This window comes from Actinia tenebrosa, unplaced genomic scaffold, assembly GCF_029948245.1.
Source record: "Actinia tenebrosa isolate PJP-AT-01 unplaced genomic scaffold, QUT_ActTen_1.0 PGA_scaffold1__47_contigs__length_23844297, whole genome shotgun sequence".
NCBI lineage: Eukaryota > Metazoa > Cnidaria > Anthozoa > Actiniaria > Actiniidae > Actinia > Actinia tenebrosa.
Window position 1 is genome coordinate 23619237 of NW_028292578.1, and position 25582 is coordinate 23644818.

Genomic DNA, 25582 nt, shown 5'->3' on the forward strand with positions numbered 1-25582 from the left:
TATCAGTTTTGTTGGAAAAAAAGGTTATTAACATGTTAGGGCAATATCGAAAGAAGAACACTTCGATGTAGGCTGAATTATTTGTCATTGTATGAATTGGCCTATTAGCTTTGCTTATGGCAAACAATCAAATTTATTGTAGGAAATAATGAGTATACACGAGAGTATTATGAAGTATTACACAGTATACTTACGCTTTCCTCCCCTTTCTTTTCTTCTTACAGGACATATGGCCAACTTCATGACGTAAGGATCATCCCACGAAAAAAACTTAGCATCTTTCTAGCTTCATAGAAGAGAGCATAGCTTTATAGAAAAGTGAATAGTACATAGAATAGTGCAGTATTACAAAGTTTTTTACTACCAATCAAAAGTAAATGTAATCCTGTATTCTTGTATTTTTGGTAGAAATTCAACAAAAAAATTGTGAAGGGATAATGTAGCACCTACAAGTCCATTTGAATCATTTCCTCATCTTTTCTTTCTTTTTACTTTTCTTTGTTTTTCTTACTTCTTTTCTTTTACTTTAATTCGAATAAATCACCAAAGTTAGTAACGGCATTCCTCATTGTCCAAAGCGTTATGATATAAGTGTGGATTAAGACTATAATCGAAAATTCATTTGTTTATTGCTTTGCGATACAAAAAAAGCTCATTTATTACATATCAGTGTTGATTATATCAAGCCGTTACGGTAAATATTCCTTCAATGCAAGCTCTAATGCAACCATGTATTCACTAGATACTCGTATAATAAAGCATTTCAAACTTTTGAACGTGTTTTCGTCTGAAGTGTATATTCTTAATCGCTATTATTCCTATTCTTTCCCTGCAGCGCCCATATAAGGAACGTAGATTTTGAAAAACTTACCAGCTTCTTAGAAACTACAACATATTATAAACTACAACCTGTGATAAACTTCTACTGTAATTACAGCAATTCTCCATATTCTGTGAACTCAGATATTTCAACCGCTTGATGTGAAATTGGGTTTTCGTGGCCGTTAATCAAAACTATCGAGTCAGACGTATTATATTTTGGCTGGTGGCGGTAAAAACCACATTTCAACCGGCAACTCGCAACTACTGAGTTCGCCTAATATTGAGAATCGAAGTAATCTAAAAATATTCTCAAGCAACTGTTTGGACAGCATGTTTTTTCAAGCTTCTTGTGGGGCTTCTTGACCTCAACTACAGTTATAACGACTATTAGAAATACGTGCATACACTCTCCGATATAAAAGATATCCATCCAATGTGTTGACCAAATGTCCTAATGGGATATTTGCAATATGCATGTCAGTTCAATAATGACAGATATCCACTTTCGCTCATTCAATGTTTTAACCAATAGGATATTTGCAATATGCATGTCAGGTCCATGTTGACAGATATCCACTTTCGCTCATCCAATGTTTTAACCAATAGGATATTTGCAATATGCATGTCAGGTCCATGTTGACAGATATCCACTTTCGCTCATCCAATGTTTTAACCAATAGGATATTTGCAATATGCATGTCAGGTCCATGTTGACAGATATCCACTTTCGCTAATCCAATGTTTTAACCAAATGTCCCAATGGGGTATTAGCAATATGCATCTCCATGTTGACAGATATACACTTTTAACTACCAACCAATAGTCTAAAGAACTTTCCCCAATAGGCATGACGAGTTCATAGTGACACAAATCCACTTCACCGTATAACATCAATTTCAAAGATCATTGTCGAGTTCAACGAGGATAACTCATGAAAACTAAAACCGAGGGGTGTTTTGGGTAAACAATTAATGGGGCTGATATTATGCATATTGCAGTTACTCTTCATGCATATGTCTGCATAAAAACACTCTTAAAATGCCCAGAATATCGACTACCCACAATACCTCTCGATCTTAGCTCCGATGATTTAACCTTTTGAACCTGAGTTCGAATGAGTTACCCAAACGCATGATTGTGGCATCCAAAACGTCTAACTCATCTAATGTACCTAATCATCTAATCAACGCGCTTAATTAAGTGCAACATGTCCTACTCTAAAATATTGGCTGCAATCCAATGTTATTCAGCCAATACTCTTTCTGAAATACAAAGGTAAGTTTTACCGGTAACCAAAAGAAATGTTCTAATTCAAAAACTCTTCCAACGGGTGCCTTCGACCAAATTGTAACTCCTGGATAAATGGCCAAAAGAAAAACGGATTTCGGAACAGTTCACCATCCCTATGCCGAGGAATTTCCTCTCCCAGCAAAATCCCCTCCAGCACAGGCTTCAACTCCTCGTGCTTCTTCTGGATGGCAGACACCAGCTCTTTGAAGCTTTCTCCAGAGGAGTCTAACAGTTCGAACACCTCTTTTGCAGCTTTGAGTGTATCTCTGAGAGTGTCTTCCTCAAGATCGTGGTATTCAAACTCAGGGCGTAGTTCTTTGTGAGAGGAATGAGGTCTACGATCGGTGATGTTCTTTACGAGTAAAGTCACTTTGGGACCAAGTAAAAGTTCTTTGAACTGTGACTCGATCCTTTAACAAGAAAGAAGAGAATGATGAAAACGAAATGGAGATAAGACGGAGAGTGGGAAACAAAAAGAAGAACAGACAGACAGACAGATAGTCTGACAGACAGACATACAGACCAAAAGACATTCACACAGACAATTAAACAAACAATCAAGCAAACAAAGGATAGGAAACAATCAATGAACATGTCATGAAAAAAATGATTGAATGAAAAAAAAAGAAAATATTAAAAGAAAATAGAGAGAGAGAGGAAACCAAAAATAAATTGAGCAAGGACCGGCAATTCTTTAAAATAAATAAATAAATAAAAATAAATTCATGATAACGAAAGCAAAAAAAAAAAAAAAAAAAAAATGCTTTCAGAATAACGTCAAATACCTTTGAATCAGAAACAGAAGAGAAGGGATGGTGTTGATAGCTTTCCGTAGCTGAGCGAGTTCAATCTTGCTGACCGTATTTAACTCAGCTCTAATTGCCTTGCACGTGTCTTCATCTATTTCTGGAAAGAGCCTGCTTGACATCTCACGAAGAAAACTCAGCAGATGCATTGGGTTGGTAACGGACTTCAGAAGATCGGTGACAAAACGCGAGATATACGACTCGTCTATGCCCCGACGTGAACCTGCAGAATCGTGATATAAACAACAGACGCTCTTAGGAACGAGATCAAAAGAATATTTCCGGGGAGAACTCCATTTCATAAGTTTTTTATTTATTCTAGTTTACAGGTTTTAAGGTTATACTATCGTCCTCGGTTACCCCAGTTAGTATTGGTTTAGGAAGTCGGTACCGATGTGTACCCCCTCTCATGGACTCCTTGAAATGCTCGATACTGGGTGTCTATAGCCACTATTTCTGTACAGAAATTCTTGTATATTCGTTTGTATATATTTTGTTTTCCTTGCTCTTTATATTCATTGACAGTACATCCATTAATGCATCAATTGAACTTAATTTTAGCTTTGGAGATATTTGAGTACAAAATGCAGGTGCTTTTATCCAGGATTACCTAACCCCTCCCCTCTAATTCTGGTTTTGCGCCATCACGTAATAGCAGTCATGAAAATAGGTTCTTTTCCCCTGGGAAGCTGAATTCTTTCTCCTGTAAATCAGATTAGACCAGATTCAATAGTCCCCTTCACAGTTTTCTGCGCCATCTTCAAAGGTAGCAATGCCTTTGCTTCGAAGCGGGACGAAAAGTGAGCTTGCAATGATAGAGACCTTTTTAACACAATTATTGGACAATTTCCCCCTATCATTGCAAGCTTGCCGTTCGTCTCGCCGCTATGCAAAGACACGGCTACCTTTCAAGATGGCACAGAGAACTGTGAAGGGGACTATTGTTCCTGCCACCTGTTAAGGCTGCCATCACGTGATGGTGCAAAGCAAAGCAAACACCTTTATCCGAATGGGATAAAAATGAACCTCTTAACAAAACTGAGGAAAAGTTTACAATGAGAACCAATAGAAGATCTTACCAGTAGAACTTGAAGCGGAGAATCTTTTACTTGAGCCTTCTCCTTGCTTGTTTTCCATATCAAGCCATTTCTTGGTGGCGATGTAGCAGACTACTTCACAGAACTCTTGTAGACGTTCTTTCTTATCGCGATCAGACCTGCGATACCTCATGTATCAAACACAAACACAACCAATAGACTTTAGTATTGGCAGCAAGTGATGGTAGGAAGGGGGCAAGGGGAGGACAGGGGGATTCAGGGGCGGATCCAGTGGGGATGCAAACGGGAGCTGTAGCCCCCCTCCCTTTCGGGATGTTAGTTATGTTTCTATAATTGGAATAGAAAGAAAACTTCAAAGCCCCCTTTATATTTTTGACCATTTTTCGCTGCGCTCACTAGTAAGTTATCACCTCAACACTCGAAGATCCGTATCTTCGCGCGGCCATTTAGTATTCTCTGTTATACCTTCTCAGGGGACTTTCATTTCCTCTGGTTAAAGCAGTGAGTCCCATGAGACCAAGCTTAAAAGACAGTTCAAGGTAAGGGTGTGGTTTGTTAGGTGTTATGTAAGGGTTTAAGGGTATGTACGTCTTGGCTGGTTCCTCGCTATCAGAATCTTCACGACCTTCGTTGAATAGTCGCTTCTGCAGAAAAAAACAAGCAGTTTATTTTTATTACTTCGCATTTCTCTGCTCCCAAACATTTTTGCAGACCTTCACAACAATTTTAATTAATGTTTCTTCTAAAGAGATTGTTTCAGGTTTCGACCTGCGAGTTAGCCACTTAGATCAGCCCAGAGGTTGTTTAAGTGTTTGATCAGTGAGTTAGCCGTGCCCTGACTTAGATCAGCCCAGAGGTTGTTTCAGGGTTCGACCTGTGAGTTAGCCATGCCCTGACTTAGATCAGCCCAGAGGTTGTTTCAGGTTTCGATCTGTGAGTTAGTCATGCCCTGACTTAGATCAGCCCAGAGGATGTTTGAGGGTTCGATCTGTGAGATAGCCACGCCCTGACTTAGATCAGCCCAGAGGTTATTTCAGGGTTCGATAAAAAGTAAAGGTTTTTATCTGCCTTACCAGACCCATCCCTCCGTCCGATGCTTTCATTCTTTGGTTTTCATTTGTAATTTGGTTCAATTTATAGTTGTAACACTTAAAGGCTTGCTCGGAAGCGAACATCAGAGACTCAAAGTGGACAGTGTTACATAGTGCCATGTCGTGGATGTGTTGACAGGCCCATGGTGTTAATAAGTAACTGGTATCTCTGTGGTTCTCTCTGTTTTGATATAAAGAAGGAATATTTTAATGGGTTGTTGAATCAGGTAAGTGGGAGTTGTCAGAGTTGTCAGGTGGGTGGCTTCACCCATGATGGTGTTAATAAGTAGCTCTGTGGTTATCTCTGTTTGTGGTGGGTGGCTTCATCCATGATGGTGTAAATAAGTAGCTCTGTGGGTATCTCTGTTTGTGGTGGGTGGCTTCACCCATGATGGTGTTAATAAGTAGCTGTGTGGCTCTCTCTGTTTTGACTTAAGAAGGAACATTTTAAAAGAAAATAATATTTTCCCGTTACCGGATCCAGACTACAGATTATGGAAACTGTTTGGTGGGTGAAATGGGTAAAGTCTGTACTGAGGTTATTGGAGGTGTTTTGGTTTGTGGGTATGGTTGGGTGAGCTGGTTTTTTGTTTGGTTGTTTTCCATTGATGGAGTTGGCTGTATGCTTGGTCGATGAGTAAATTGATATATGATTTTAGCTTCTTTAGTTTGTTTGTTTAGTTGATTGTCTGGTTGTTTGGTCAGTTGTTGGTGAACGGTGACTGGGTTGGTATGTTAGTTTGTTGGTACTATAGTTGTTTGTGGGTAACTGGGTTAGTTGGCTGGTTGGCTTGTGTGGTCATCTGGTCAGTTGTTGTCGGATAATTGGGTTGTAAGGATAGTTGGTACACTGGTTGTTAATGAGTCACTCGGTTGGATGGTTGGTTGTCTAATTGTTTGGTTAGCTTTTGTGTGATTGGGTTGTTAGGTTAGTTGGTACACTGGTTATTAATGAGTCACTCGGTTGGATGGTGGGTTGTCTAATTGTTTGGTTATAGCTTTTGGGTGCTTGGGATTGTTAGGTTAGTTGGTACACTGGTTGTTAATGAGTCACTCGGTTGGATGGTCGGTTGTCTAATTGTTTGGTTAGCCTTTGTGTGATTGGGTTGTTAGGTTAGTTGGTAGGTTGGTACACTGGTTGTTGATGGGTGACGTAGTTGGTTGTTTGTCTGATTGAGTGGTTGGCTGGTTGCATTGAGTGGTTCGATGAGTAAGTGGACTGGTTAGTAGGTCGCTTGATAGGATAACAGCAGGACAATCGATCAGTTGTCTATTTACCTGCAAGTCACAAGAATATCTCTGATATTATCCATGGACTCAGTCCTCACTGCTTGTTTTAATAAAGACAGCAGTATTTCCTTCACCATGGAAATCATACTGTCGTCTCTCTTCTACAGTAGATCAAAAATAAGAAAAGAATAAATCACTTAGATCGTAAGCTTTAAAAGAAAATGTGGAATCTCTTAGCACGTATTCATGGTTTCAACGCAGACCTTGTCAGGGACTGGTAAACGAAGAACGCTCCCTACAAAGCGGCCCGATAAAACGAAACTGATTTAGTCGTTTCCTTGGTATACCTACCTTCAAGATGCTTTTACACAAATTGATTGCCTCTTCATGCTGCATGAAGTCGCTGATATCTGAGTGACTGTTGATCAGACATCGGAGTCCCCATAAACCACACTCAATGGAGCATTCTATCAGCCACCTGGAGTGAATATTGCAATAAAAATTATATTCTGAAATCGGCCCGGTTATAAAAGGATTGGGAAGTGAAATAAAATGACTGGTGCTCATTCACAATTTACACTCAAGGGACCGTTTATTTTTTTATGGGCATGGAGGGATGGGGAGGGGGGATTAAATTGTAAAAAAAAAAAAAAAAAAAAAAAAAAAACGATGAAAATTACATCATCCTGGGATGCTCAGATCTAGAATGGACGGGAGAGGGTTAGAAGACTGGATCCTATTCCCAGACCCCTTTGGCCGGGGACAAATACAATCTACTGTTAATAACGAGGACAACCACTGTTCTGTAAGAAACTACCTTACCTTATAGCTGACCCGTGGCTGTAACTCCTATTCGACGTCTTCTCTAAGTACACACTGTGCGCACCAAGGCGTATGGCACACTTCTTCAGGGCCATTATCGCCAAGGGGCTCTCGATTTTAGGGAACACATCAATAAGTTTGTTTCGGGTACTGCTGAATAGTTCCCTCAGTGGGACTATCCTGCTAGTCAGGTTTGAGCCCTTCTTAGATGATGACCTTCTTAGACGTGTGATTAAGGCTTTGGCAAGAGCGAAACAGATTTTGCTCTTTCCATCCATTGTAGTCCTTATCCATTGCCTACTACTTCGGATTTCCTCAGGGGATGCTTTAACGAGGTGGTTGTGTTTCCCAGGCCCAAAGATGCCACTCTGCTTTAAAATAGACGTCATAGCTCGCTCTGTGTAAGACGTAAAGCCCGCCAAACAACTCAGCGACAGCTCGGCAAGCTTAGACCAGGAAACGGCAGTCGAAAACTCGAACAAAGTCCAACCATGGGAATCTACGACTTGTGTAAAATCCAATACCTGGAACGCGAGCTCAAGTATAAGGGCCTTGTTTTGTAATGGATTACTCACAGCTACAGCCGAGGAATTCGAATCCTTGAAGCAGTGATGAAGAGTGATTCTGGTGAAAGAACAAGGAGGAGATAGAGGCCAGTGACTGCCATCCTTTAGAGCCACCGTACACAGATGGTTCAGGAAACCCATGTCATCTGGTGTTGGTTTGGATTCGAGTAGTTGAGAGGACAGCCAATTCTCGAGGTCGTATTGTTCTGCCTGGTAACATTATAAAACAAACAAATGTTTTGAGACCATAAGTTAATTTGTTTGATTGTATTTTGTTTTTGTTTTTTGCTGATGTTGCTTTTTTCCATTTATATATTTATGCCATTCTTTCGAAGGTTTATTCAATATGCATTCGTTTACATTTACTCACTCCACTATTCAACTATCCCTGATCAACTCTATTATTCCTGATAGATGTGTTGATCATCACAGTGAATGAGCGATCTAAGGGAACGCTGTAAAGAAAGACTTGAAAAAATGATTTCAAGCTTCAACGGGAATCGAACCCATGACCTCTGTGATGCCGGTGCGATGCTCTACCAGCTGAGCTATGAAGCCAATCCTGTTGGCGAGCTGTCATTTTCGTTGGGTTCATCAAGCCACTATATGTAATAAGTGTGAACATTGAATGGGTAGAACTGTGGTGAAATAATGATAGATGTGTTGATCATCACATCTATTATTCCTTTATGCACTCATTTCTTATTCATCCAGTAATTCATCTAGCGAATCAGGTACTTATTTATTCATCCATCCATACAACCATTCCTCTATTTATCCATGCATGCATCCATTCATCCATCCATCTAACCAGCTATCCATCAAACAGTTAGGCATTCATTGGCCACTAGCTGAGACTGTATTTGTCCTGGTCACTGATTAGTTCAGATTCAGATTCTCGACCATGCTTGTAAATAGCCAACTGGTTTGCCTCCTTGCCAGTTGGGATTTTTAACACAATTTCTGTTTCTTTGATCATTTCATTTCAGTTTATTAATTGTAGGAGGGCCATAATGGAAACAACTGGGTTACCAGTAATGTATGTCACCCTCGTTAAATAAAGTCAATTTATTTATTTTATTTCATTTATTCATTTAATCATTCACTCACACATATATTCGATCACTCACTCACGCATTCATTCGTTCATTCGTTGAAAAAAAATGCATTCTTTGGTTTACTCACACGTTCATTCATTCATTCGTTCGTTCTGACTGGTCTAAATTAATTAGTAATAGTATGATGAAAAATAATCTCTTACCTCCTGCCTCATGACTGCCATTGGAAACCTCGGTAAAAACAAACCAATCGCCGCAGTTTGAAACCGAAGCGAATTTGCACTAGAAATCTTACTCAGAGAAGTGGCCAGATCACTATTCTCAGGACCCAGCCCCTTGTGCGAAGTAATCAAAGATTCCACTTCGTCATCGTTCCTTGACAAGAACTCACACAGAAAAGCGAAGCAGCGTAGAGACAGCAGTGTATCTGCAGGCCATATCTCAGCACAAGATATTCCAGGTTTCTCGTCATCGATATCCATGCCTTCAACTCCATCCTCCTCGGCGATTTTCTCTGAGCGTTTTGAATTGTGATCAAGAGTACAGCTATTCAAAACAGGGATATTCGAAAACCGAGTTCTTGTTTCGATGTTGTTGCGGAAGAGAGAAATAAAGCCAAGGGCGAGGCCAAAAGCGATGTGTACAGCAGGTTTTCTGTAGTTATGTACCTGTAAGGCGTTGATGATTGAACACCAAGTGTGGATATCAAGAGTTATTGACCCATAATAGAAACTGTACGGTAGATGACAGGTTATGGAAGGATACTTCTTGACAGTGGTTCTTTCAGCGTTTATATGTACTAGTGTGCATCCATTGATGGCATAGTTGGAAGGTATTTTATCCTGTAGTATGGCCTGCATGTGAGGTTGATGCCAGTCGATGTATTGGCATAGGTTGTACGCCACTTCTAGACCTTTCCATGGCTTGAGCTTTTCGATGTAGCAGCCTGTTGCGGCTGTGACGATAGGGAAAAGAGAGGATAAATAGATGAGCGGTAAAGAGAAGAGCATACAAACAGAAAGACAGACAGACAGACAAACAGGCAGACAAACAGGCAGACAAACAGGCAGACAGACAGACAGACAAGCAGACACTTAAACAAAAGCAAGTCGGAGAAACAGGAAGTCAGAGAAAGAAAATACCTAAGTGTAGACAGACAGGCAGGCAGGGAGATAGACAAAAAAACAGATGGACAGACAGACAGACAGAAAGACAAACAGATGTACAAAAACAAAAAAACAGACAGACATACAGACAGATGGACAGAAAGACAGACAGAAAGACAAACAGATAGATGTACAAAAACAAAAAAACAGACAGACATGCAGATGGACAGACAGACAGAAAGACAGAAAGACAAACAGATAGATGTACAGACAACCAGACAGACAGACAAACAGACAAACGGATGGACGGACAGACAGACAGGAATATTGGTATATGGAAAAACAGATCGACAGCCATAGAGATACACTTACACAGTTACAGGCGGGCAGATAGACAAAACAACACATGTAAAATCGTGGGCGTTGTTACCTTCTTCGCTCCATTTCATCAATTCAAGACTGACTTGCTGTTTTTCTTTCAAGTTCATTTTTGGGTTGAGTACAGCAAGCTGCCACAGGACCGAGAGTTCATCACACAGAGTCCAACACCTAATAATATTACGCAAAATAAAGTAGCTAGAAACCCACAGAAAGACATGGTCACGGTTCATGCGGGATAAACAGCCCACCAATCACAGCTCCAAGATCATTACCCTGGTATAACTTTCGTAAAGAAAGTTGAACGACAGAGCAGTTCGTTTTCGTATGACTGTAACGCTCGCTGCACAAACGCGGTCGTGACACGGCAATTCATACGCCAGACCAATCAGATTGCACGAGAGAATTTACTCTCCTTCCAAAACGCACAGCGCAGACACGGTCAGGCCAAAGTCTAGGGACTGCCAGACCAATTACATTGCGTGGGATTCTACTCTCCATCCAATTAAATGCCCAAAACACGGAATGAACACGACGCGGACACGGTCACGCCAATGTCACGGCACTGCCAGACCAATCACATTGCGCGAGAAAACAATCAGCCAATCAAAATTCTAGAAAACATCACGGTTACGGCACGGCACGCATACGGCACTGAGCTTTTCACCGTCATACGAAAACTGCTCTAACAACACTATGCATGCCCACAGTACAAGCGAAAGAGGATACAGATTATAAACAACAATTGAAATTTTGCAGTTTTGTCCATGGCAAGGCACCATGTCTTTGTCAATCATAATAAAACTTCTCTAATTTTCGATCTCACTTATATTTCTGCATAGACATACACACATCACAGAAAAAACCCTTTTAATGCATCCTCTCGTTTTCGCTTTTATGAAACTCATACTCAGAAATCTTAGTGAATACCAGCGACAAAACGACTACAACCACAAATACAACTATAGCAGTCACAGAAACTGAAACAGCAACAATAACAGCAACACAGTTGCATATCAAAAAAAATATGCGGCTAAACTGCACTTGAACTCGCCCGACCTGAACTTCTAAAAGAATAACAGCTACATTATCTTTTAAAAGCTGAATACAGTCGACTCTCCCGTAAGCGACCGCCTCGGGGCCAGGAAAGAGTGGTCGCTTACGGAAGATGGCAGCTTACGAGAGTTAACACAGGAAGCCCAAACAATGGGAATCCCAACACAGGAAGCCTAAACCATTTATAATTTTGTAACTCACGTGTAAAAACTACTGTATTAACGATTAAAATGTTTTGATCAAAATTTTGAATGTGCTACATGTTTACAGTAGTGTAATTGTCAATATTTCGTCGGGTTTTCAATACCCGATGATTCTATGTTCTTAAATATTTTATTGTTAAAGGATCTGTCATTGACTGGCTCTTGGGTGCTCGTTTACGGGAGAGGAAAAACAATGAAAAATTCCAAAATTTTAACCCCAAAGGTGGACGCAGTCGCTTACGTGAGTGGTTGCTTACGAGAGAGTTTTTTTTGCAGAGTTTATATGGGGAACAAAACGGGAAATTCAAAATGTGGTCGCTTATGGGAGATGGTCGCTTACGAGAGTGGTCGTTCAAAGAGAGTCGACTGTATCATTAGTCAACCAGCCACATATTCACTTACCTAAAAGGCCGAGCTGTAAACCCCATAGCTGGCGACCCACAGGGATAGAGAGGCTTGTTAACTTCTTGTAATGTAGATGAGCGCAAACGGCGTGATTCGTAAGGGGATCCTTTTTTCTCGAGACGTGACAGCACCTGTTCTGTGCAGGACTTTATGGCAATGAGACCACTCATGCTGTCATCTTTCAACAGCTCTAAAACTGTCTCTAAGATTCTGGAAGAATCTTGACGGCGCTCTAGTGAGTATGGGCAGTAGAATTCAGAACCAACTTCAGTATCAATATCATCTGAAAAAGACCCGGAACTATTTGAATAAAATTTCTCGTAAATAATCAACAGACACTTTAAAGCCCCGTTTACACTAGCGATTTTTGCGGCGATTTTTGCTGCGATTTTTTTGCGATTCTGTCCATTATAAATGCGTAATAAATAATGGTAAAGAATTTACTTGTAAAGTTTTTTCCAGAATACCAAGATTTTCCCAGATTAATGTCTCTTTTAAAGGATGAGGCAAAAGATTTAATATTCCTGAAAATTGCCACGAAAATCGCAGCATAAATCGCCGCAAAAATCGCCAATGTAAACGGGGCTTAAGGGTTGGAAAAATTGGAATACTTGATAAAAATTGTAAATTCTTCTTCTAAACGTCTAGATGAATAACCGTTTTGATTACAATATATAGAGCAAAATTGAAAATTTATTTTATTTTATATATATTTTATTGAAAATATCTCCTAGACAGAAGATCAAATTGGAATATAAAGGTTGATATTTAGGTACATTTAAGAATTAAAGGTAGAAAAGCCAGATAACCCAGAGAAAACGTCTCGCAACACAGGAGAGAACCAACAAACACACATACGACTCTGGCCACATACGACTCCAAGCCCAGCAGGACTCCTCCAAGCCCAGCAGGACTCAAACCCTGGTCACATTGATGAGATGCAATGCATTAGCAGTGCACACCAGCTGTGCTTTCCACTAACTATTTTATATTCTATTTAATATTTGTTTTAAAAGGAAAGTCAGGAGAAATAATTCACTTTTAATCAATATCCAGAGATGCTTATATCGATGTAGGTCAAGATGTAGGTGAAAACTTTCCCCAAGCCTTCAAGCATGCGCAAGTGTATAATTTATAATTATTTTAAAATACAAATTGATACTAGGTATGTTCTAATGTGTTCCAATGTGTGTCATAAGCAGGCATTGTATGATTACCAAAAATTCTCTATTGCATCAACCCCCTTGAATATTAAAGCACCTCATCTTCTGAGAAAGAAACTTATTGAGCTTTGAACCCTCTTCTTCTCAACAACAACAAAATCAATGACATAGGCAGCTGTGAAATTCCCCGGGGGGGGGGGGGGGGGGGGGGGGGAGGTACTCCCTTATATTTGCTATAGGGGTATGTGCCGCCCTATAGGGTATGGTTTTTTGGCTTTTGGGTCTGGGGTAGGGTATCATTTTTTGACATTTTGTCTGGGATAGGGTATCATTTTATTCTGGGATAGGGTTAACGACTTGGTCATTTTTGTCTGGCGAATAGGCTACGCTTTCTGCCGGCACAAAAACAATAAAAACGTTAGTAAATATTGATTGCAATCTGTTGAAAAAACGTCTTTTCTGTCTTTTAGTCTGGGATAGGGTGTACAATTCTTAGTTGTAGTCTGGGGTAGGGTATGTAAAATCAAAATTTTAGGTCTGGGATAGGGTCAGGGTTTTGAGGTCATGGCAGCACACCCCTAAGTTGGGGTGGTAGTACCCCCCCGGGTGAAATTCAGCCAGAGGATATATGATACCTACTAACCTTGTACTAATGGATAATTACATCGATTTCTGTACCACAGCTCATGAAGAAGAGTATTATCATCCTTGTTTTCTAACGGTGCAAACCCTAAATTGTCTGCTGGCTCATAGATCAGATTACTACAATTTTCCTTGAAGCCTGTAGTACACACAAACCAATGACATTCTTCATCAATGCCTAAAAAAATAAAAAAATATCATGAATGATTAAAAGTTACTCACTACATATCCAGACAATTGCTGGCAGAGAGTATTTGGCTACAATCCTCAATATCGATTGAACTTGACTTGATAAATGTATTTATTTGTAGGTTTTTACTCAAGGATATGAATGAGAATGAAATACAGTTTATTATGATATCAAATTTTGAATTTTCAAAAGCAGAATTTAATTATTTTTAATTTAATATCAAAGATTGTAATTTATATTATCAAACTCATTAATAATTCATGAGGAAAACACAATAGAAATCACGACCGTAAAGAGTTCTGTAAATCAGATACAGAATCGTGTTCATTTGCATAAACTTTAACTTGGATTTTCTTGGGCAGATTCACTTTAATTTTGAAAATTTCAGTGAAACACAAAGGAACTAACTTAGACGTTTGATAAGCAATCTACAGTATTCGTGTCCGTGTTGTATCCGATATACAAACTCTCGCCTACTCCTCGAGCCACTCATACTGATTACATGTATTACATAAATGCAACAATTTCAAAACTCTGAAAACACTCCTGGAATGAATACTTAATTTTACTCAGTCCCATAGGATTACCTAGTGTGCAAATTTACTGGAATATACCTGTCTCAAATTCGCCTGAATGACCACAAAACAATGGTTTTGAGCCGAGGTTGCACTTGATGAATAAATGAATCAAGTTCAATCTCAGTTCTTCAAACCATTTTTCATGGTCATCCAAGTGAATTCAGGAAAGGTCTATCATTAAAGAAATAATTTTAAACTAAAATGGTAAAGCACTACTGGGTAGCTTGAGCTCTGCTAACCCTTACTTGCATCTGAAATCCCTGAGTATTCACATACCTGGTCCAGCAGTAGGGTCTGGAGCTCCATCAACAACATTAATCTGGTCCTCACTATAGTCACCATGGCGATTCACCAACTTGTCAATCAAACCCTGCGCAGTCTCCACAATTTTTTGATTTTGGTGATGATACAAAAGATACTCCGAAAACTTCAAAAGCTGTTCACGGCTTAGGTCATTCAGAGCATCTGATACAGGCAATCTCATTTTGGATTGGTCAAGGCTGTCGGCATTTCGGATTCTCATCAAAGCAGTAGCAATGACATGAAGGCACCAGCTTGATGAGGAGTCGCAGGTGCATTGTGCAGAAGTGATCTTACCACGATCAAAATGAATTGTTACATACTTGTCTTCCACGCTGGCACTTAGTCGAAACCCTACGAAGATTAATGTAAACAGTTTCAAGTTTATGCTAGATAAATTTCACTGAATACTCACACATAATACTTTTATATTAAGAAAGAATTCTTTTCGTATTCAAGCAGTGAGGGCCAATAACTATTTTCTTGAAGAAAGGCTGTTGTACACGGCTAAAATCTTGTTATTCAGAAAGTTTAACTTGTTTGAAGTGAAGAGGACCGATGAAAGTGGAATCAAAGTGTTAACCCAAAGCAAAACTTTTATTCAAAAATGAGGTTTAGACCTTCATTTGCTTATTTCCCATATATTTTCTATAAAAAAGCTGACAAAGCAACATCCTAACACAAATGCAACAAAACATCTTTTTGTACAATTGAAAATACTGTTTCAAACAGGCATTTTATCATAGTACATAAGTTTCTAACTGTTTAAAAAAGGTTTTGAGAATTAACCCAAAACGAAAATTGGGATCAACACTCATACGAAAGTCTAGTTTTTGGCGCTTTTTGCCATTATTGCTTATTCTTGAAAAAAATTTCCTCTTAATGTCAAAAATGATCAAAATAATCAGCCTGCTCTAACTAATAAAACATTCATTGCCCAACTGTTAGACAACCATTATTTTGAATATGAAGGATGAAAAAGTGTAGTGCTTGTGTGCTTTGTGCTCACATAAAGCATGCACCCAACGACCAATAAGGAAGTGAGATTTATTACATGTTATTATATAATGGTTCAAATAAACAAAATGCTTACCTATCTGCATCATATCTTTCACTTTGCCAGCACTACACAGTTTTGATGGATAGTTTATATCTGCTCCCGACCGACTAAACTCTGCATACTTTCTAATCTTCTCCTCGCTGTCTGGAAATGAAAACCTAATCACTTTCAGCTGCAGATCATCTGGTATAGGTGGAAACCTGTCTTGAAGGTATGCGAAAGGGAAGTTTAATGCCAAATATCTTGCACAGATATTAACCAGTGAGCTACACTGAAACACTTTTGGGGTGTTATCGGCATTATTCTTGCCATCTTCCAATTCTTTTGATAGTTTTTCCTTTTCACTCTTAATCTTGTATTCAGCAAGTCTCCTGGCATATCTGGCCTCACTATCGCTATCATAATAATCATAGTCATCGTAGTAATCATCATCATCATAGTATGGACCACTGTCATCAGTATCATAGGCATAATCTCGCCTGGTGTAGTAGTACAGCTCTTCATCGTCGGAAAACATTGGATTAACTATAAATGATAACTAAGCAATAAAAGGTGTGCTAAAATTTCTCGACGTAGCTCAAAGTTTACCCTATTTAATGAAGGAAAATAGCTGATGGTTATTCAAGCAAAAAAAAAAAAAGGATTTTTATTCGTTGTTGAACTTTAGTAAACGTTCCCTTAGGTATTTAGAAATGTTTCTTCTTTGAGTAGCAGTGAATAAAGTAGCAGAGAGGCTGCGAATAGTCGTTTTTGAGACAAGATGAACGAAGATGTAGCTTTTCTTCAGGCTTTCCGCGTTTTTCGTTTCATTAATTCTTCGGCACGTAACGTCGAAATTTCGTCCCCAACTTCGTAAGAAGAAGTAAATACGATAGATATCGATACTGTTAATGTAGCTTGTTAAATATCGTGGCCTTTGTCTTTCATCTTGATGTTTTATGGGGAAGCGAAAGATGTCTGCCTAGTCGAGTCAACACTTCCGAGAAAAGTACCACAGGAACCCCAGTACAGAATAAATTATGAGAGCAAAACAAAACAAAATTAATTAAGATGACGGAGCAAATATAATTTCGTGTTTGTCTTTCTTTTATGGGTAAAGATGATCGATGTGCCGTCTTAATTCGTCTTTTGTTGGTTTTTTAAAAATTATCAATTGAAGTCATCTTGCACCCTGAACACCCCTGTACATTTCAGGTTGGCGATCCAAATTGGCCGCCGAAGTAGCGATTTTCATAGACGCGTGAAACAGATATCGTGTGTAATAGTGAAATAACTACAAAAGGACACAATGGAATTAGGGTCTACTAAGTAATGTTTAATAAACGAGCAGGAGTGTTTTATCGGGTATAAAACACGAGGCGCAGCCGAGTGGTTTTAGACCCGATAAACCACGATCTGCGAGATTATTGAACGGCTTAGAAAACTTATGATGTTTGTTCTCATTGTGTACCGATTTTTTTACGAAATGAACCAAGTTTGATAGAGAAAATCCAAGTTAAAGTTTATGCAAATGAAGACGAATCTTTATCCGATATAAAATCACCTTCATGGTCATGATTTCTATTGTGTTTTCCTCATGAATTATTAATGAGTTTTCTAATTTGTATTAGGCTAGTGTATTTCACAGGTTTATGAAAACCGCTCTAATCTGATATCCGTTCAGATCTGCTTCACGTTGTACATCACATTGAATACTTATTCACGCTGCTTAAGTTTCCGACTATCCGAACGACTGTTAATCAATTATTCAATGACAATGATATTTTTCTTTATTTCTTTTCACACTTTCTCACTTTTACCATCCCATTCATTTTTCTTTTAATCTATTTCCCTTGTATTATCCCTTTCTTATTTCATTGCTTTGTTTTATTTTGTTACAACCTCTGGGCCGATCTAAGTCAGGGCACTGCTAACTCGTCCCATTTTCACGAAAGAAAATTAGGAAACAATATAAAGAAGGAGATATGGTTGATGGATTATTTAACTGTAGCATTCCACCATACAGAATATTTTAAATGTTAAAAACTTCCCTACTCTGGTCACAACTTAAACACGACACAAACATTATAACCAACTACATTTATCTTTAATCTATTATTCTAATTTCTAGATGAAATTTAGGGCTTTACTGTGTGTGAATACTGATAGCATACAGAAAGATTTCAACCAGCTGTAAAAAAATTTCAAACTACAGGCAACGTGTCACAACAAGCTCAAATTCCTAAAAGGGGTTGTCTTGCATCAAATCACTGGCATGCTGCAGAACTGCTGACAATGCAAATTTTTACAGCTGTTTCACATCTACTTGAATTTAATAATGAGTTATATTTATATTTTTCATGCCGAGGGAGCGTATTGAGTTGAAAATCTCTCGAAATCCTTTTCCTGCAAAATATATAAAAGAAAGACAACTATATAAGTTTATTTTAATATGATTTTAATTTAGAAATATTCTTGGGGTGAACAGAATAAATATTGCAAAGTAAGGTAATTGTTTGAAAATTCCATAGCTGATCATCTTGGTTGACGATAACAAAGCATTCCTCATTAGCTTCTCTTGTTAGATCAACAAACTTGGCGACTGCTTGATTGATATTTATATCTCAAGGGATTTTGGGTCAGTGGTAGAATAAAAGAGGATTAAAAACATATAGCACCAATTTGTACTAAATAGTGCATGCCCAGTGTAGAGTGCACACACTAAACCCGTGAATAATATTTAGTACTAATTAGTAGTAATTCATACAGAATCCTTTGTTTCCTATTGTTTGATTATCACTATTTAGTACTAAAAAATAGTATTTGTTTCACGGGTTTAGTGCGAGCACTCTATGAAGAAACAATAGAAAAGCAATAAGCAATGTATACTTTGCACTATGTGGTATAAAAAAAATTACTTCTGCGCTGTGTTTACTATGCCTATGTGCCAACTAGTGTCCAAAAAATAAATTTGTTGCTTACCTTTGCAACATAATCTTTGGTGAATGGATGAAGAGGATGACCATCTTTTAGCTGTGAAATATATCTGTTGCTAACCTAAATTAGAAAAGAAGCAGCATTGAATTCACCTTTTGAGAACTTTTTAGAAAAGCAGCATCACTTCAGTTATTCAGTTCATATTTTATTTTTCAGCATCAGTCACCACCAACAACAGTCTTTCTCAAAACTACACTCACCCAGACCATTACATTTCACAACAAACTGTCAGTCACCACCAACAACAGTCTTTCTCTAGACTACACTCACCTGGACCATTACACTTCACAACAAACTGTCAGTCACCACCAACAACAGTCTTTTTCAAGACACTCACCTGGACAATCACACTTTACAACAAACTTCAACACCTTTGTTCAAACCATTTACCCTTAAAACCACTATTACTAACAATCCATGTATATGAACATGAACGATCAGTAAGAGAGAAGATGGGTAGAGAGTTGTCCACAGTACATACCTCTGGTGCTTTACCCAAGTGTTGTGAAAGTACTATCATGTTAATGAGTGTCTCTGCATTGTTGCTATCCTGGTAAATACAAACAAGACCTTAACATTATATATCAGTTTGCAAATAAATAATTCATATCAAATCTACCACAGTGTTACAACATGGCTTTGCATATGAGTAGAGTTTTTTATGTCACATCCTTGAGGTTTCTCCTCCAGTTTTTTTTCCTTCCTCAAAGCCTTATATTATGCTAAATTACAAATCCATTTGTGAATATGCCCTGACCTCTGACCAACCCAGAGGCTGTTTCAGGGTAAAACCAGAAAACCTAGACTGCTAGCAGTCCCTCTATTTCCCTTGGTCACTGTCCGTCTGTCTGTCCATTTCGATTGGACGGGGAAGATTGGTTATGAGTCAAAAGTCTCTGGGGGAGGGAGCTGGCTACAGAGAACCTAGAGAAGAACCCTTAAATCAAGGGAGAGCTAGAACTAACTAACTCCTAACTCTACAGTACTTTCATGTTATGCCAAGTTCAGGAATCCAACTGGAGAGGCCAGAAGTGATTCCTTATCCCTATAGGTAGAATCTGTGAAGTCTAAGGGACTGACCATTAGATTTTTGAGGGGGGGGTTGAGCAATTTATTTTGTGCAGGAATTTGTTTTTACATCTCATGGCTGTGCAGGAATTTTTTTCGGACATAATTTGGAACTCTTTAAAGCTGTGCTCAATTTTTTGGGGGTTTTTGCCCAACCCCCCTCCCCACCTTCAAAAATTTAATGGTCCGTCCCTAACTAAGGTTTTACTAACCTTATCCAAGGATTCCTGCAAGAGACTCTCAGCATCTTCATATTTTCCTTGATGCATATAAGCAACAGCCTGACCATTAAGGAGCATGACTGTTGAAGAGTACTTGTCTGCAAGTTCTTGGAAAATGTAATAGGCATCTTGGCACTTCTCACCTCCCTGAAATGTATGAAATACATCAAAGTTAAACTTTTCTAAATCAAAATGGTGTCATGAACAACCTGTACCAATATTGGTTGGTAAGTGGTTGGTAAAGTGTCAGTAAAGTAGTGGTGGGTAAGGTCTTAAGTGGTTAGTATGTGGTTGGAAAGGTGTTTTCAAGTGGTTGGTAGGTAAGGTGTTGGTAAAGTGTTCTTATGGTACAAGTGGTTGGTAAGGTGTGGGTAAGGTGTTTGTACGGTTCAAGTGGTTTGTAAGTGGTTGATAATGTGTTGAAAGGTGTTGGTAAGGTGTTTGTTCAGTTCAAGTGGTTCGTAAGTGGTTGGTAATGTGTCGGTAAGGTGTCGGTAAGGTGTTTGTACGGTTCAAGTGGTTTGTAAGTGGTTGGTAATGTGTCAGTAAGGTGTTTGTATGGTTCAAGTGGTTTGTAAGTGGTTGGTAATGTGTCAGTAAGGTGTTTGTATGGTTCAAGTGGTTTGTAAGTGGTTGGTAACGTGTCGGTAAGGTGTTTGTTTGGTTTAAGAAGTTGGTAAGTGGTTTGTAAGTGGTGGTATGTGTTGGTAAGGTGTTGGTAAAATGTTAATGAGTGGTTATTACAGTACATGTACGTGGTTGGTAAAGTGTCAATCAAGGGGTTAGTACATGATTGGTAAATGGTAGGTAAGGTGTTTTTCATACGACATCTATTTAAAATGAAAATATATTACAGCTGTATTTGACATTTACTTACCACTGCTAGATTGAACCATGCCAGTGACAGTTGCGTTAAGGTTGCGTCATCATCGATATCCTAAGAAAATGTTAATTCAATTTTAATTCTTTCACTACTTTTAAAAGATGATGCAACAGAGATGTTTTTACTTTCTTATGGTAAATATCATTACAAGAATTATATCTTAAATCATGCTGCTAGTAGATAAAAAATCCTGAATTACCTGCATTTTCTTAATTTCCTTCCTGGAGAAAAAAAAAGTCACCATATTAACAAATTTGCTACAATTCAAGATTAATGAACAAATGTACAATAATTTAAATATATAAAATTTGGCTTACTATGAACTACCACTACTAATTATCAACGACTAACCAGGGTCCGAAATTAGCGGTTGTCCAGTCGTCAGGGACGACTAAAATTTGCAAATGACTACTAGATTTTGGAATGTGGTTGTCCTTCTGACGACCTATGTTTTTGCCAAGGTGTTTTCTTTTATGAAAAAATAAGACTCCATAAAGTCCGAATATAATTCTAAATTATATTTCTTCTGCCTAAAACCTAGAAAGTTCATTTTTCAACTGATAAACTTTCAAAAATTTGAGATATTAATGCATTCGTTGGAAGCCATTGAATGCCGCTGACAAATATGATTGCATCTTCTGCATTATAGCTAATCGCTGACCATTGTCATTCAGGCTCTACAAGATGGCGTCCAAGTGAGACTCCTAAGTTTTGCTTTGGAGGCCTAAGAATTAGAACATGGTTGTCCAAAGGACCACTTAGCTCTAAAGTTAATTTCAAAAAATTCAAAAAACTGAATAACTAATGGCTATTTTACTATTGGCCAAGGACGTAGTAATGTGGGAGAAACCTCTTTTAAAACGTTCTCTTCTACACTTAAAAAGAGTCCAGTTAAGAATACCAATGATTCAGAAGCAGCCACCATGTTGGTTGATCTAAGGAGAGAAGCTACATTAGGAATATGCCTTATTATCATCAACCAACATGGTGGCTATTTCGTAGCATGCACTCCAACAATTTGCAAACAATTGACTTACTTTGCAAGATCTATTCTGTTCATTGCAATATATATTTGTACAGTCAATGCAGAGCTGAAACAAAGATCGAACCATACTTGCGTTATACACAATACATTTTATTCAGGGGAAATATGCTGTTGTCTTAGGTCCAGTTCAGACGTCGATCTTTTGCCGTGTCGAATTTAATTGGAATTGAAGTTGACAAAGTTTCAAAGGTCCATTTTAAAGTTGTCTGTCGCAATGGACAAAAACCAAAAAACCAAAAACCGCTGAAATCTTGAGTCATTTTAATTCATGCATTAGATTTGACTCGATAAAAGATCGACGTTTGAATCAACGCCGGTCTTTTGCCGTTTCATGCGACTCGAGTAGTCGTCTTTAATTCTTTGCTGACCTCAATTAAATCTGTCGATCTCGATTGATTCAAACGTTGCTCTTCTCATGCACTAAATGTAAATAATTAGATTCGATGCGGCAAAAGATCGACGTCTGAACCGGGCCTTAGCCTTTCAACATTAATAATAAGAATAATAATGGTGGGAATGATGATAATTTATTCTTTTACCATTCAAGGGAGTCTGATTGATGAAGACACCTCAAAGCTGAATCAAAATTCTAGAAAAAATCATATCAAAAAATTAGCTATATACATATATCCCCAGTTTGGAGATATTTCCCTATAAATTTGATTGGGAGAGAGTCCCAATACAAGCTTGTATTGTTGACACAGAATTATATGTTATATATATACTGTATATATACCTATTTCAAAAAGGTTGTCATCGGCAAAGGTGATAGGCAACAGACAATAGGCGAAAAGCGAGATAAAATATGTCATTCCAAGATCCAACAATGGTTGGAATGATTTATATTTCTGATTCAACAAAAGCATTTCCATGTCGGAATGACCTATGTACTATCTGTATGTGCATTCACAAATAGTAGAATTGCCACTATGGCCAATATGGGATATTTTTTCTTCCAACTAGCCATCAATATAAATCTGTACTGGCGGCTTAAAATCGCAAAAACTAAGTTATAATGGTCACAAAGTTTCAGCATTCCCATTTGATCAATAAATGAGTCAAAATTTAGTGTTATCTTGAACATGTACTGTAGGTTGGTGTCATAATATTTTTTAATTGATGTTTGTTCATTCAAAAGTTAAAAGCTTATTAACTATAGATATATGGAAATGGTTAAATGGTAACGCCCTACCTCTTCATGAAGATAGATTGATGCAGCCATCAACAAATAATAGTCATTAATATCACTTGTATTGAGTTGCTTTTCTATGGTATTCAAAATCGAGTCCCTGCAACAAAGTAATATACTGTGAACATCTCTAAAATCTGAATTAGCGTTGTTTACTTGTATCAATACATGAGTGTATGATGATGAAATTTCATGAAATCTATTGGACAATCCAACATAGCAATTGTGACAAAATGTATTGTAGAAATACAATACAGTGTATTTGTCACATTTAACATCACAATAGCACTGTTTATCAATAGTATGTCCACTAATATTACAAAATCACAAACCTTTTTTTGTGATTTTGAAGGTAATCGGCCAGAATTCTTACTGGTTGAACCTCAGGAGGAGATAACTGAGAAATCTCATCTAAGACAACACCATATTTTCCCTGAAATTGTTTACAAACTATTAATTTAGTAGCGCTAATCATTCATGCACCGGCCATAACTCGGCAGCATCAAGATGAAGAACCTTTCTAGCTTGGGCATAATGTTCTCCCATGTGCCATTCTCTTCACATGTGCCATTCTCCTGAGAATAAGATTCTTTGTTTTAGTTGTATCAGTATTAATGTGTCTTCTTGTGTGCAACTTTTAATAAACAAAAAAATGATACTCTAGGAAATGACACATGTTCTGAAATGGGAAAACATTGTGAAATGTCTATTCTTATAACGACACCAATTAATCTACAACTACATCAAATCCTAATCTTATAAACTATATATATGTAATGTATGAATGAATATGTCTTTTGGTCAAGGATTGAGGCTAGTAATTCACCATTTTCCATACATTGGTTCACTGGTAAAACACGAAGGGCTCAAGCGAGGCGCCAAGGTACTTTCAAAGGATTATTCAAATTTGAACCCTGCAATTTCGACTGAATGCTTTGTGTTCGACAAATGAACCGATGTATGGAAATGGTGAATGTTGAAGGTTTCTCATTTTTGTTCAATATTAAATATTTTTTTATAGTTTCAAGGGGATAGTAGTATTACTGAAAGAGGAAGCTAATTGCTGAAAAATGGTTGAAAAATCATTACTACAGTACCCCCCTCCCATCCAAAGTCCCTCCTCAGATATAGTATGCAGCATGATTCCTTACCTGAGCAGTGTATGCTCTATACATATAGATATCTTTCTCAACAATGAGGTCCCTTGTTGATGGCTATAAGGATTAATAAACAAATATATTAATCAACCTCAAACTTGTATAAAAATATTGATGAAACATGATTCAACTTTTGCAAAACAAAAAACAAAAGCAAAAAATGGCTAAAGTAATATGCAAATAGCTAAAGTAAGGTTGCTATTCCTGGAAACTATATAAAAAAACGTATTTATTAACCTTATTTCTATGGATAATTAATGTAAAGTAAGCTTCATATTTTTTGGCATAATAAAATTTAAACGTAGGAAAGCCGACGAAAAGACCGGCATTCAAGGCCCATTTTAGATCGAAAAAATGCAACAATCCAGACAGAAAATAGCCTATGAATAAGTATTCATATAATTACCTGTTTTCTCTGAGCCTCGGTGATACAAGCTTGATAATTTCCTATGAAAAAATGGTTTTTGATATCAAAGAGTTCATCCACGTCACCAGAAGCCGCCATCTTGGAATCTTTTCCTTAGGTTTGAAGCCCGCAGAGGATACTGGGAAAGTATTCCAGGACTTCTTTTTCCTATTTTCCAAAGGTATCCCAGATTTCTTCAGAAAAACTCCGATCCGAACGAATCTGTACGGGACTGAAAGTTACGGCTTTGAATAAAACAAGGTCAATTGTTTTCAGGGACGGATCCAGGATTTTTTCAAAGGGGGGGTTGTAGCATTGATTGAGGTGGTGGAGAGATATTGCAGACCAAAGGGTTAGGGAGACGATTATTTGCTGCAGGCGAGCATGGTTGTTTCAAGTCCCACACATGGCGTATAGAAAAAAAAGCGAGCGAAATTTGTTCGGCACCCCTGTTTTAATAAAACTCGCGATGCTGTTGGTGTTGTCATGAAAATAATAATAATAATAAATCACGATGGCTCTCATAGGGGGGGTTGCAACCCCAACTGAACCCACCCCTAGATCCGCCACTGGTTTTTCCAGTGAAAGCGAACAAATACTAATTTTCGACACGGTCACGGCACGTCTCTAGGTTAGAACGTGCACTCACTCCTTCTCACCCCTAGAATTTAGGGCGGTTCCATTCCATTCTGGCCCACCATGAAGTGAGCAGTTTGATTCAAAGTTTTTTCTGAGTTTGTCGTTTTCCCCTTCCAGATGCGCAAAACCTAGAATGTGAATTCTAAACTGAATTCTGAACTTCACTGCCTTGAC

The 25582-nt window shown here is 38.1% G+C and overlaps 3 protein-coding genes across 3 annotated transcripts in view; 1 reads left to right on the top strand and 2 right to left on the bottom strand.

The window, feature by feature from the left end:
• The window catches only part of LOC116289154 (uncharacterized), a 21973-nt gene extending 21201 nt beyond the window's left edge, over nt 1–772 (top strand). The window contains exon 23 of the mRNA XM_031696034.2: nt 225–772. The gene's annotated coding sequence lies outside the window, so the exon portion shown is untranslated. The remainder of the gene's footprint in view (nt 1–224) is intronic.
• On the bottom strand, nt 613–16798 carry LOC116289155 (uncharacterized). The gene is made up of 14 exons (XM_031696035.2): nt 15858–16798; nt 14741–15118; nt 13698–13874; nt 11889–12174; nt 10280–10398; nt 8947–9698; nt 7120–7895; nt 6649–6775; nt 6346–6458; nt 5050–5248; nt 4442–4620; nt 3998–4143; nt 2898–3141; nt 613–2522 (listed from the first exon to the last, which is right to left on the bottom strand). Exons 1-14 carry the CDS (start codon nt 16339–16341, stop codon nt 2129–2131), a joined length of 4374 nt encoding a protein of 1457 aa, XP_031551895.2. The 5' UTR covers nt 16342–16798; the 3' UTR covers nt 613–2128.
• Nucleotides 16799–17888: 1090 nt separating this feature from the next.
• On the bottom strand, nt 17889–24875 carry LOC116289159 (coatomer subunit epsilon). Its single transcript, XM_031696036.1, has 12 exons — nt 24770–24875; nt 24358–24420; nt 23539–23639; nt 23210–23306; nt 22557–22606; nt 22010–22063; nt 21172–21193; nt 20967–21026; nt 20081–20236; nt 19282–19350; nt 18786–18860; nt 17889–18209 (listed from the first exon to the last, which is right to left on the bottom strand). The coding sequence occupies exons 1-12, from the start codon at nt 24866–24868 to the stop codon at nt 18162–18164; spliced, it is 894 nt and encodes a 297-aa protein (XP_031551896.1). The 5' UTR covers nt 24869–24875; the 3' UTR covers nt 17889–18161.
• Between the last annotated feature and the right edge of the window lie 707 nt (nt 24876–25582).